We start from the raw sequence: 13,202 nt of genomic DNA, 5'->3' as shown, positions 1-13,202 counted from the left end.
TTTCTCAGGAATATAGACTGAATGGAATACCTGAGCTGCTGGCATCAGATCTAACATCTTTGAATCCAGCCCCAACAAATCCACTGCCAGTCATTCTATCCTCTCCAGTTTCAGTAATCACAAATTCCTGTTGATCAGAAGCCCCTAAATTGGATTTCACATTTCCAGAGCTATCACCATCAAATGTGTCCCAACTTTTCAAACTGGTATCACCTGCAGAATATCAAATGATTATCACAGAGTGTATTGAAAACATTTTAGGATTCAGAAATTTTTACATACAAACATGAAATATCAATAGCTAGGTCATTGGAAGTAGATCCTCCAAAAATTACCACTCAATTTCTATCAACTGTGTTGCTACTAATGCCACTGTCACTAAATGAACTTGAACCAAAAACTCCAAAATGAATGCATCATTGCCCTCCCCTTTTCCAAGTTCCCAACCAGAAGACCCAGTTCCAACTGATGGAGAAATCAAAATGCTATTAAAATCACTCTTTGTTAATTAATTACTTTGTTGTTGTATGTTAAAGAAAAGTATTTTTAGCCAATTAGTTAATTTGATCAATTTTAAATTTTTTTGGAGCAAGTCTTAGTTGGAACACTTAAGCTATGGGCATCTGATCTGAAACCTATGGATTCATGCCCAGGAGATCCTCTGCTGCTCATTTCCCTCCAATCAGCTCGACTGACTTCCAGTCCCTTTTGACCCAAACCAAAGCCCAAATTTCTAAAGGAACAAATACTACATCCAGCCCCACTCCTAGTGTTGGTACTATCTGCTGAAATAAAAAAAACGATTGTCAACAGGGAATATTTAAATACAACTTATGACTCTTTACTTTTTATGCACAAACCTAAAGAGTAATACTTAGAACACTAGAATTTGATTTCCAGGGTCCCCTATTTCATTTTTACCAAAGCCTTTTTGTCCAACACCACTGATACAAATTCCACATGAGACAGAATTATCAAGATGAAATTCAAAGTCATCCTTCTTTTCAACACCAAGTCCAAAATAAAAAGGCAAATGGACAATTAAACTGTTATCAGGAGCAATAAACAAAGGATGGAATTTGTATTTTTTAGTAGAGTCTGAGCCACTTATATGAGAGCCAAAGCCCATAGATTTACTAACAAATTCCTTGCTGTACTGTTTCCACCAATTTTCACATATTCTAAGATAGATTGCTCTGACACAAAAATTCCTAGATTTACTGTACGTTAGTGATCCTCACTTCTTTCACTGGCATTAATTTTTAATATAAATTGTTATTTAGCCACACTTTTGTAAATCTATTTCTTCTGGCATTTATTTTTCAGGGAAACTAGTTTAAATATGAGTAATACAGCTTATAAAGTTAGCATTGCAAAAGTCATAGACAAACATACAACTAAATTTTTTTCTGTTCTTGTGATAAAACTTAGGAACATGAGATTTTAAGTGGCTTTCCCAAAGTCTGCAGAAGGTTAGTGGAAAAGTCTGGGGATAGAAACTGAATCTCTTCTTTCCAGTTCCAAGCTTCTTCATTAAAGCATTAAATCCACTTGGCTTTTTATTAAAATGTCTACATTGCTCATTTCTGTTGGCGATAACCCAGCTCCTTTAAGAATCAAACACATTTTAAAAATCTTTCCCATGATTTTCTCTAACACTAAGTCTGTTTTGGTCAAAAACAACATCACCAATCTCTGCTTTGCTAATTGACTGATTTTTCTGTCAAAAGCAAAAACTATGACACAACTTAGAATACCTGTTTTACTGCCAGCATAATTAGAGCCAACTACTCCATTCTCTTCATTCACATCAAATCTTCTTGGGCCAGTTGGATCCCAATCAATTTCATTTTGATTTGAAGCTGTGCCACCAAATTCAGTACCACCAGAAACAACGTTGGGAAGATCATTTTCTGAATTGGTTTCCTCTACCATTCCAAAAAATACAATCAGTATCAGAGAAAAGTTGCATTCCTTCATATCATACAAGAAATTAATCAATATACATTTCTTGAACTAGGCCTACATTATAGTTTCAAATGAATCTTTTTTTTCGCTTCCTTATATTTTCACATACATAATTCCACACAATGTAATCAGGGGTGTGCATGGCAACCGATTTACCATGAGGTTTGAGAGCATTCCATAAGAATTTAAGACAAAATCTCCATTTAAGATAAAATTTCACTGTGTTCTGTATAAATGAGCAAACAATTAACATCTCAGAGTTGAAAACAAGAGCAAATATATCTGTGTTAATTAATAGTCATACTGAGTTTGTCAATTCCAAAACAGATGACTAGACAGACTAGAAAATTTGTGTCTTCCTGAAAATATTTCAACGGTACCCCTACACCCAAAGCTGTTTTTTCCTTTTCATTTGTTACCACCTGGACTCAAATATTAAATTTTAATACCAAACACTGAAGATATTTTTCTCACTGGATCTCTCTCCATCTATATATATAGAGAGAGATATAGATGGAGAGAGAGAGATGAAATACAGAGATTTCAGTAACCAGGCCAGTAAAGTAAAAGTTTGAATGGGACATTTAGGAGTTCTGTGTTGAACCAGAGAGCATGCCTCACCTAAAAAAATTTAATTTTTTTTCCCTGACAAAACAAAATTGCTGGCCACAAACTGTTTAGAAACTCTGCTTTATAATATTACTCATCAAATTGACTATGCAATTTAAAGAGAAAATCCTGGTATATAAAACGAATTGTGGTTGGAGACAGAAACATGAGCACTAAATTTGGGTCCAGGAACCATTTTAAATTATTAATTTACATGTTATAAAAATGACTGATCATCACAATAATAGTACTACTCAGTAGACAGATAACATGAGCAAATAAAAATTATCAGGAAGAAATTTGATTTGTTATAAACCTCTTTGCCAAAACTCTCTAAAGACAGAATTCATCACTCTGATTGGCACTGGAATTAGTGGCTTTAGATTATTGCTACTTCGCTACTACTATTGAGGCCATGTACTGCAAATAAAACAAAGATGATCAGATTCTCCCAAATGAAAAAAAGCACTTGTTTCCTAGGTAAGCATTTTCCTTCAAAAGTACCTGGTGGGGTGTCATCTAACTCTAAACTATCAGTATCTCGGCGTTCTCTCTTGTCTTCAGCCTTTCCTGGAGAACCATTTTGACCGTCAAAGAGTGAAGCAACATGAGGTTTCTTTCTTCCAGTTGAGTCACCAAAGGAAAAACTTCCGAACAGTAAGTCACCTAATGTGAGTAACAGATTTTATTTGAAGACAGTATTGCTAGCACAATATAGGTGATTTGATTGTGACAGTACGAAATGGCATATTTTATTTTGCATAAGCCCAGTTATCCTGGAAGCACTTGAAAAAACATATCCGACTGATAGACTTAATCACTATGTCCATATTTTTTGGTCTTAGTTCTAAGACTTTAAGAAAGATGAATAGAGCTGTGGAGATGTAATTGATGCATGCTAGAAAGTCTTCTTCATATGGACAGGGCAGAAACCACCCATCTGCTTCCTTCTCCATTACAAAGCCCCAAGTTTAAGTGCCCAACCTTCCCCCATGAAAATACTCTGCTGGGTTGAACTCATACTGTCTTCAGCTTAGTAATAGCTGATAACATTAAGATAACATACCTGAATCGTTTTCCTCTATTTCTGCAAAGAAAAAAAAATGAAAATATTTACTCATAAATTAGCTGTAACATTCATCTCTACATGTCTTAGCTTAAATGTCATCTCAATGTGGAATACTCTGACAATTCGAAATTGCAACGCCATTCCAACACTCCCAATTATCATTATATTACTCTAATTTATTCCATAGATTTAATCACCTTGTAATACACCATGTTACTACTATAATGTTTATTGTTTATTGACTGTCTACTTCTTTTGAAGCTTAGATTTTAAGCTTCAAAAATTCAAGTTTCTTTTGCCTTTTATTCACTGAGGTATCCCAGATGTCTGGAACAGTGCCTGAACCACAGAGGACACTCAATTAATATTTATGTAACAAATGCATTCATCAACAAAGACCTCTTGTTAAGGTGATATGTACTGTATTACATGAGATATATTATGCTTCCTGTCATATATTTTTTAAATCTTTATAATAAAATTAAAATACTATAGAAGTAATAATGCTTTAATAACTATACTACTTCTGTCAATTTGTGGAAGACATGTACTTTGTTTACTGATTAGACAAGAAAATGAAATGCATAATTTGTAAGTAAAATTTGAAAACTATGCAAAAATAAAAACAAACAAAATTACGAGATTTAATTCTCCCTCTTGAAAATAAGGGAAGACTCTCCTCTTTTTTCAGACCATTTACTTTCGAAAACTTGTGAGTTCTTTCACTATCTCTTTGAAATGTTAGTAATATTTTTTTAAAGCTATATAAGCAATCCAGAAATGTTTCCTCAAGGGATTTGTGACCATTTTTAGCAAACACAGTTGGCTACTCCAACTCCCAAGCAAATTTAAGATGGACTATATGTGACAAAAGGTGCTGTCAAGTCCTCTTACTTGAGGACTAATTATCATTTATCTTGAAAACATGTATGCAATGGGTTGTATCTGACTGGTCATATAAGAGGGTAGGATTTTTTTCTGTCTTTGAAATCTCTTAGCAGATCACCTGTGATGCATATTACATCCAGGTTTAATACTTATTCAGTAATAAAATTGTTTTCTTTCTCTTCTATTTTTGTGGAGAGGTTTTTCTAACGTAACAGAAGATTTTGTTTTTAATTCTATTTCCTCAACAACTACTCTTGGAGTTCTTATTTTCTGTGTTTCTAGCAAATGTATTTATCGTTTTCTAAAGCAATCAGTATACAGAAACAAGCTATTAATGTGATTTGGGGAATAGTCAAAATAGGAATTAATCTATTACGTAGTTTGAGGGAGAGGCTCCCAATATTTAAGACATTTTGAAATAATATTTACTTACAAATGTTTGTTTTAAGAAGACTATACCGTGTTTCCCTGAAAATAAGACCTAGACGGACAATCAGCTCTAATGCGTCTTTTGGAGCAAAAATTAATATAAGACCCGGTATTATATTATATTATAAAGACCCGGTCTTATATTATAGTAAAATAAGACTGGGTCTTATAATAATTTTTGCTCTAAAAGACACATTAGAGCTGATTGTCTGGCTAGGTCTTATTTTCGGGGAAACAGTGGTACTTAAATGAACTTAGCCAATTTATATTATCATATTACTAAGTAACCCTCAAACCACTGTTATTTATCAACTCTTCTCCATATACACCATTTTTCCTCTTTGTCTCTTCTTCCCTTACTTTACTACATATTCTTCTTCCTTTTCTTTACCCTCTTTCTTTCTCATTGTCTTTCTTCACTGTCATGTAGTTTTAGACCTGCATCATAATATCGAAATATCTTAGTTTGATAGCTAAGCAAAAATAAATAAAGTAGTATTTAGCAGTGGGAAAACTATGATTTTTTTTAATCAAACCCATTTGGACTCCCAGACTTGCAATCAGAATCTTTGACTCTTTCTCTCTTTGATTCAGCAAGGGGGCTTCCTACTCTGAACCACACAAGTCTCGCTCTTGGCTTCCTTGGGTCATAGCCCTCCTCAGATGGCAAGAATGCAGGCAGAGGGTCAAGGGGACATGCCAACCCAGAGCCTGTGCCATCTTCCCTCCCCTACTATACACCCTACTCTAAGTCTCCAGGGCCCGGAACCTCAAAGTCCACTGTGAGGGCCAGCATGGGCTTAGTTCCAAAGACCATCTCGCCAAAGTTAGTCCATATTGCAGGGATGAGAATCCCTAGGCCTGGAAGATGGCCAAAGCATGGCTGTTTGCAGAAGTAGATGGAGCTGAGACACACAAGCTAGAGTATCCCACTCAGTGTGGGACAAAGACAAGAATAGAAAAAACAGGGGGAGAGGAATGTTGGCAGCGACACTGTCCACTCCGTTCTTGCATTGAATTCCAATGACCTGAAAATCCTGCATTGGAACATGACCTTCCAGGTTGTCATGAACATATTTTGTCAAGGTGGAAGAAAAAACACATTTTATTTAAATTTTTGCTATTTTTGTTATACATGTACTATGTAGACCTGTATTTGTATTCTTGCCACTGACTGTATCTTTGGACTGTCCTTTGAGAAGTTATTTAATACTTTTGAAATAAAGTTTTCTTATCTATTAAGTGAGGACTACAAAATAAATGAGAATAAGACAATGCCTACTCGGTCATATGGTTATTAACTAAATAATAACCAAGACATGGAAAAAACCTAAGTGGCCATCTACAGATGAATAGCTAAAGAAAGTGTAATTTATACATATACACATATGCAATGGAATACTATTCACCATAAAAAAGGAAATCCTGCCATTTGTGACACAATAGATGGACTTTGAGGGCATTATGCTAAGTGAAATAAGTCAGACAGAGAAGGAAGAAGACTGTATAATCACCCTTATATATGGAGTCTGAAAACATCTAATTCATAGAAATAGAGAGTAGAACAGTGGTTGCCAAGAACTTGGGGTGGTGGAAATGGGGAGATGCTGATCAAAAGTATAAACTTTTAGTTATTAGATGAATACGTTTTGAGGATCTAATGTACAGCATGGTGACTATAATAAACAATATTGTATTATATACTAAAAAGTTACTGAGAGAGTATATTTTAAATTGTTCTCACCTCAAAACATAGTTATTGTGTGAGGTGATGGAGGTATTAACTAATCTCGGTGTGGTAATAATTTCTCAATATATATGTGTATCAAATTATCCATCACATCATATAGCTTAAACTTATGCTATATTGTCTGTCAATTATATCTCAGTAGGCTCTCAAAGTAAAGATTATATATCTCAAAGTAAAGATTAATTTCTGAAACATACTGACCTGATTTTAGTGTATCAAATTGGGCTTCTCCATCTATAAAAAAATGTAAAAAAAAAAAAGTAAAAACAATTAGATCATTTTATACTTCTTTACAGCATAATTTTAATACAATGAGAATAATGTTCTTGTTTTCATTCTTCTTTCAAATTCAGTATAAGCAATCTACTTTTTGTATCTAATAATTGTGATATTTCAATATTAAGTTACTGTTTGGAGCTTTTATTTAATAAATTTAATCTATATAGATCTAAGTAATACATTTACCTCACAACATACTTAAATAAAAGTTTTCAATGTCAACTCATTCTTGGAAATACATATGGCCAAATAAATGAAACCCACAAATTAATACCAGCCAGTACTTTATATCTTTTTCACACTATCAAAACCTTTTACAGCTGACAATGTGAAGTATATTTTTTGATCAAAATTTCACCTGATTTTATTTTTCCTAAACTTTTTCTGCTTAATGTGTTTATAAGCAGTGAAGTAGATAAAAAAGAAAATCCAGTGTGTAGCTTTTACTCTACTGAGAGAATAGAATATCCTGGGAAGAAATAAGAATTGAATGTACATATCTATTTCACGCCAGATCTACCTCTTGCATCACTGAAGTTTTTTCCACTTAACCAGGAAACATTTTTAAATTGTCTTTCCTTCTGTACAGTTATAGTTGGTTAAATAATACAAATTTTTCTTCCTATTAATAATATGGCTGCCTCCTAAATATCTGCCTTCTTCAATTTCCAGTCCTCAAGATTTAGTATCCTGTCACCTACTGAAAATGAAGGGAGTTTGTGTTTGAAACATAAACCTCATTGATAAAGAGCAATAAATATTTATTTCAACTAAGGCACTTGGAATTTCTGCAAAGAACAGTTTTCCAGGTGTATTTCTTATTTCCTACCATAAACTTATAAATAAATATGTAAAATCTCTGACTTTTGTCAGTAAATCACCAATTTATGGAATCCTATTGAGATACTCATAATCTTTTCTCAGAACTATTATGGGTTCTAGCAATTTATGAGAAACTTTCTCCAGTTCCCTGGTGAATTTAATATACTTTAGCAATTACTTTTAAAGCACATCTTATTGTGATAAATCACTTAATAAATTCTATGAAAATACTGTGTTCTTTGCCCTGTTACTTAAGAAATACATTTATGTAAATAGAGACAAATAATATTTATATTTATGCAAAGCAAAAGCAAAAAACATAGCAATGTGCTGTATAAAGTCATGAAAGTTACCATCATTTAAAGTAATCATTTTTAATGGTCCATCAGGTGATTTCCCAGGTAGTTGGATTAAGAATAGAAATATTTTCTCTTAATTACAACAAATAATTGTAGTCATCTGTATTCTGGCTTCTCATAGACAAGTAAATTGTATCTTACTCCCAAATTTAGAAAACATATTTTTAAGATTAGATATAGAATGAATCTTCTCCCTTTTGCAGAACTTTCCCCTTTGTTTAAATGTTTTGCTTTTCTGCCATTTTCAGAAGCAGAACTAACGGACAAAAAATACATTTGTTTCTAAAGATTTTTTTCATTTTGCTCAATTTTAATTAACAAAATTAACTAATGATGTCTTTTCAACTAATTTTAGAAATGAATTAAATTACTTTCTGAAATATCCAGGAAAGTTGTTAGTTTAACAAATATTTTCCCTACAAAATGTTTTTCTGGTAATGAACCAGTCTTTTAATTGGTGATATTTTCATGATTTGTGAAAACAGCAATTACTAACAGTGTGGGTCTTTCATCTTATTGTGGCTACATGTTCAAGATAAGAGTCATCAAAGGATAAACTGTGATGAAATGATGAAACAAATAATAACACTATATGCATCTTGAGTAACCTGTTCACTGATATTTATATTATATTCTTATTACAGGATGGTTAAAGCTGAAAAACACCCTATAAGATGAAAATCCAGTGGTTTTTTTTTGTTTTTTGGGTTTTTTTAATTATCCTCTTTTGAGATGTAGGAAAGATTTCCCAAGGAGAAAAATGTTTGAAGTAGAAAACACTAAACATTTAAGCAAATACATACATGGGTCTATCAACTTTGAAAGGATTCTTTAAATTAGTCCCTTACCTTTGCAGAAGATGCAAAGTGCCACAACCAAGTACAAAAAGATCAACTTCATGGTAGTGATCTGGGACCTAGAAATGGAGACAAGTCATCCTGGAAAAAGAGACCTGCAAAGAACCCTCTAACTGGAGTTTTTATACCCAGTCATACCGCTGTCTGTCATCAAGGGCTGGGTGTGGTAAACAGTGATGACAGAACAAAGATAAATATCATAGCATGCTAAAGATGAAATCCATTTCAATTTAGTGTTGTATTTATGTGACATATTCCATGTTGGACCAAATCCAGCTCATGCCAAACCCAGACCATGCCTTCCTGCCGCCCTGTGCAAACAGCAAACGCAGGAACTAAAAGCCTCAAGATTAAAAACCAAACATGTTGATGATGTACATTTATCTGTACCCTATTCATCATTGCAAAAGTCTTAATACCTCAAGAAACTCAAATATTGTGATTAAATATTGCATTTGTTCTTGATCCATTTTGAGTTAATTTTGGTAGATGGTGACAGACAGCAGTCCAGTTTCATTCTTTTGCACGTGGCTTTCCAATTCTCCCAGCACCATTTATTGAAGAGGCTGTCTTTTCTCCATTGTATGTTTTTGGCTTCTTTGTAGAAAATTATCTGTCCATATTTATGTAAGTTTATTTCTGGGTTCTCAATTCTATTCCATTGGTCTGTGTGTCTGTTTTTCTGCTGACATATAGATGATGTATTACAGAATTGTGTACCTGAAACCTATGTAACTTTACTAACAATTGTCACCCCAATAAACTTCAATTAAGAAAAATATTGCAATTGTCTCTCTCATAACAACAAATTTATTTTAAACATTAAGCTACCTTGCAATAAAGAACACTTTATTTATTGATATGTTAATAGATATTTCCCTACAGAGATATATAAGTATCACATAGATACAGGTATAGGAATAGACATGTGAAGACACATAAGTGCATCATGGTTACAGTAATAGCTTTATTATTCACAGGATACATAATACTCCAATGAGACACATTTTTACCATGAATTTTATAACTGGAGATTTAAATAGGTAGAGAAGACATGAAAAGGAGAACATCAGGAAAAGAATGTTTTAGGACAAAAATAAAATTAAATAGAAAATACCATGTATGAATTATATATGTAGGTATTCCTGAGTGGAGGAAACAAGTTCAAGGTAGGATCTAAGAGGACAAGGTCTTGTCTGTGCTAAACAAGGGAAAGCGGAGTAACAATGAGAGGAATCCCTGGTCCCGCCAGGTGGGCCTGAAAAATAGAAGGGCCAACAACCTAGTTTTCATGATGTTATCTGCTTCATATCTGGCCCCAATCATTACCAAGAAAAGACTTTGAAAACAGTCCTCAGCTTATTCTCTCCAGAAAAGCAGAAGAATCCCAGGAAAAAGAAAAATGTATATGTATATGGACCAACAACTCTTTCCTTCCCCTTTATACACTAATTTCTTGACTAATCTAATGGAAATAAATGATGCCTGCCTTCTCTGAGATCCTCGCTCATATGTACTGATACTTTCACTGATGTCAGATTTAAAAACGCATGGCCTAATGTGTTAAATGAGAAAATGCATTTTAAATGTTTGAATCTGTTGAATTCTGTCCCCTTTCAAAGTGACTTAAGGAATCGGTAAGTAGACTAAGGAGATTCGGTGGGAGTAGGGAGCACATGAGTAAAAGCATTTGAGTTTTCCCTGTGGGGCAGGGATTGGGAAAGTAGGCAAAGAATGGATATAGGAGTGCTGGAGGAGGGGGCTCACTCCAAGAACAGAGAAGGAGGTAACAAACAAGGTGTAGATGCTAAAGACTGACTTCACTGATGTCATCGTATTTCCAAAACCCAGCTCTCATTGTTTCAATAATTTGCAAATAAGGACTGTACATTGAGGACTTTTCTTCAACACAGAAAAAAAAGTGTGGTGAAGAAGGAAACATATGTCTCATGTTAACACTACCATTTATGGCAGTCTTTTCTTTATCATATATGACTTCATCCTGAAGGAAATTTGGTCTTGGAGAGCCCATTTTTCAGATTATCATTCTGCTCTGTGCCAACAGCGGGTTTAGACATGTAGGAGAGGAGAATGAAACAAAGTTACCAAAGCTACTTAGACATTATTGGGGGAACTAAGAATATATGCAAGTTAGAAAATTTCAACAAGCAAGGTTCAGGTGAAATGCTATGGAAGCTCCAAGGAAGATGGGATATCTTTCAGTTTGGGAAAATCAGGGAGATTTTCATGGAGAGGTTAGTTTAAGGGTTAAACCAAGAAAAGCAATAGCACTTGGACAAGCAGAATCAGGGAAGGATTCTAGGTGGAAAATGCACTATGAACAAAGTCAAATGCAATTTCAAGCATTTGAAAGTCAAATGCAATTTCAAGCATCTAAATTCTCAACACCAACTTCTCTCTTTCCAGAACACTTGTTTTAGGAGTCTGATTCTAAAATTCTGTTGGCTCCCCCTGGAATCTGCAATATATTGATCTTAGTACCTTTCATTTACCTTCACTCCTCTCAACAATTCAAGTACCTTTTCACATGGCTTAAATGCTATGGTTTATCATTATCATTATTTTCTTGCATGAACCTTCAATTCCCTTCACCCCCTCTAAACTTGCTTGGCAAAACCCCAGCCATGGCTTAAATTAAACTATTTTCCTTCTCCCTACTTATACCATGCAGATGAACATGACATGGTGAAAATACACAGTCCTGCTAACTTTTCTTTCTTAAATTCCTTACCCCAAGTGGGCCCGTTAGATAGTCAGGCAATCATATTTTCTTGTCCATTTGCTTTCACACTCTACTTCATGTTTTCTCTATTCTTCAGTATCCAATGCCTTCCTCCCATCCTCCCTCTCGGTTAATGGCCTTACTTCCAATTTTATTGAGAAAATAAAAGCTAACAAAAGAGAAAATCTATAAACTCCCATTCCCGCGGATTCTCATCTATTGGTATTTGTACCCTGTATTCTGCTTACTTTCTTAATACAGGTGAAACCTCTCTCTGCTGCCATCTAAATCTGACCCTCCCATTTGTGTATGGGATTCCATCCAACAATATTATACCAGTAATTTGTTTATCTTGCCCATATCATCAAGGTTTCCCTACTCTTTGGGATTATTCCCAACAATATAAAGACATGCTGTTATGTCCTTATTTTAAAAATAAATAAATGTAACAAAACAAAACAATTTCATGGTACCTGAATTATATTTCAATAAAGCTATTATTTTTAAAAACTGTTGAACTCACTTCCCTTTCAGCTTTCCCCCCATTTCTCTGCTCCTATTAATGGTTAAACTTCACACACAAAAAAGTTACTTGTGCTCATTGACTCCAGGTCCTGACTTCTCATTTTCTCATGAACTTACTCAACTCCCGTTAAATTTCCATTCCATTAGTAAACAAAATGTGCCCTTGTCAAGGACACTGGTGATTTCCTTTTCTGAATCCCATGGTCAGTTTTCAGCCCTCATTTTATTGGCCTCTCAACATCATTTGTTACACAGTCAATCAATTCTTCCTTCTTGGTACACTTTGACTTTCGCAATTTCAATTTTTTCCCCCATTTCATTTGCTGCTCCCTCTTATTCTCCTGTACTGATTCTGGCTCACCTCCAGGACCTCTTAATATGAGGGCCTTGCGGCTCAAATTTGAATCACTTCTTTTCTTCCAGAACTTCACTCCCTTGGTGATTATACCCAAGTTCTATAGATTTACATACCATTTAAACACTCATGACTTCAAAGTTTATATATCCATCCTGGACTGTTCCCCTGACCTCCAGGCATATACTCAACGTCCATTTGAATGTCTAATAGGCAACTCAAACTTAGTCTATCTACAATGACTCTCCAGATACGCCCTTCCACAGATGTGCTTTTCCCATGTCTTTTCCATCGTTAACTGCAAATCTGTCCAGGTTACCTTACCCCAAAATTTGTAGCCATCTATGCCTTCTCTTCTTCTTTCAGAACCCCTCCCTCCACATAACCATTCTATCAGACAATTCTGTTGATTCACTTTAAAATAAATATAGAGTGAAACCCTCACCACTTCTACTATTACCAGACTGGTTGCCCTCATTCAGGCTACCATCACCTCTCCCCTAAATTACCACAGTGGACTTCTAAGCTAGTCTCCCTGCTTGTAAACTT

General features: G+C 34.5%; 1 protein-coding gene across 1 annotated transcript in view; it reads right to left on the bottom strand.

The window, feature by feature from the left end:
* Positions 1-9,137, bottom strand: part of LOC117028788 (mucin-19-like) — a 68,898-nt gene extending 59,761 nt beyond the window's left edge. The window contains exons 1-6 of the mRNA XM_033117662.1: positions 9,022-9,137; positions 6,915-6,947; positions 3,644-3,664; positions 3,082-3,243; positions 1,758-1,928; positions 31-213 (exon numbers count right to left, since the gene is read on the bottom strand). Of these exons, the coding sequence (XP_032973553.1) occupies positions 31-213; positions 1,758-1,928; positions 3,082-3,243; positions 3,644-3,664; positions 6,915-6,947; positions 9,022-9,073 (622 nt within the window). The 5' untranslated portion in view covers positions 9,074-9,137. The remainder of the gene's footprint in view (positions 1-30; positions 214-1,757; positions 1,929-3,081; positions 3,244-3,643; positions 3,665-6,914; positions 6,948-9,021) is intronic.
* Between the last annotated feature and the right edge of the window lie 4,065 nt (positions 9,138-13,202).

This window comes from Rhinolophus ferrumequinum, chromosome 10 (genome assembly GCF_004115265.2).
Source record: "Rhinolophus ferrumequinum isolate MPI-CBG mRhiFer1 chromosome 10, mRhiFer1_v1.p, whole genome shotgun sequence".
In the NCBI taxonomy this organism is placed as follows: Eukaryota; Metazoa; Chordata; class Mammalia; order Chiroptera; family Rhinolophidae; genus Rhinolophus; species Rhinolophus ferrumequinum.
This window is presented reverse-complemented; position numbering and strand designations above follow the sequence as displayed.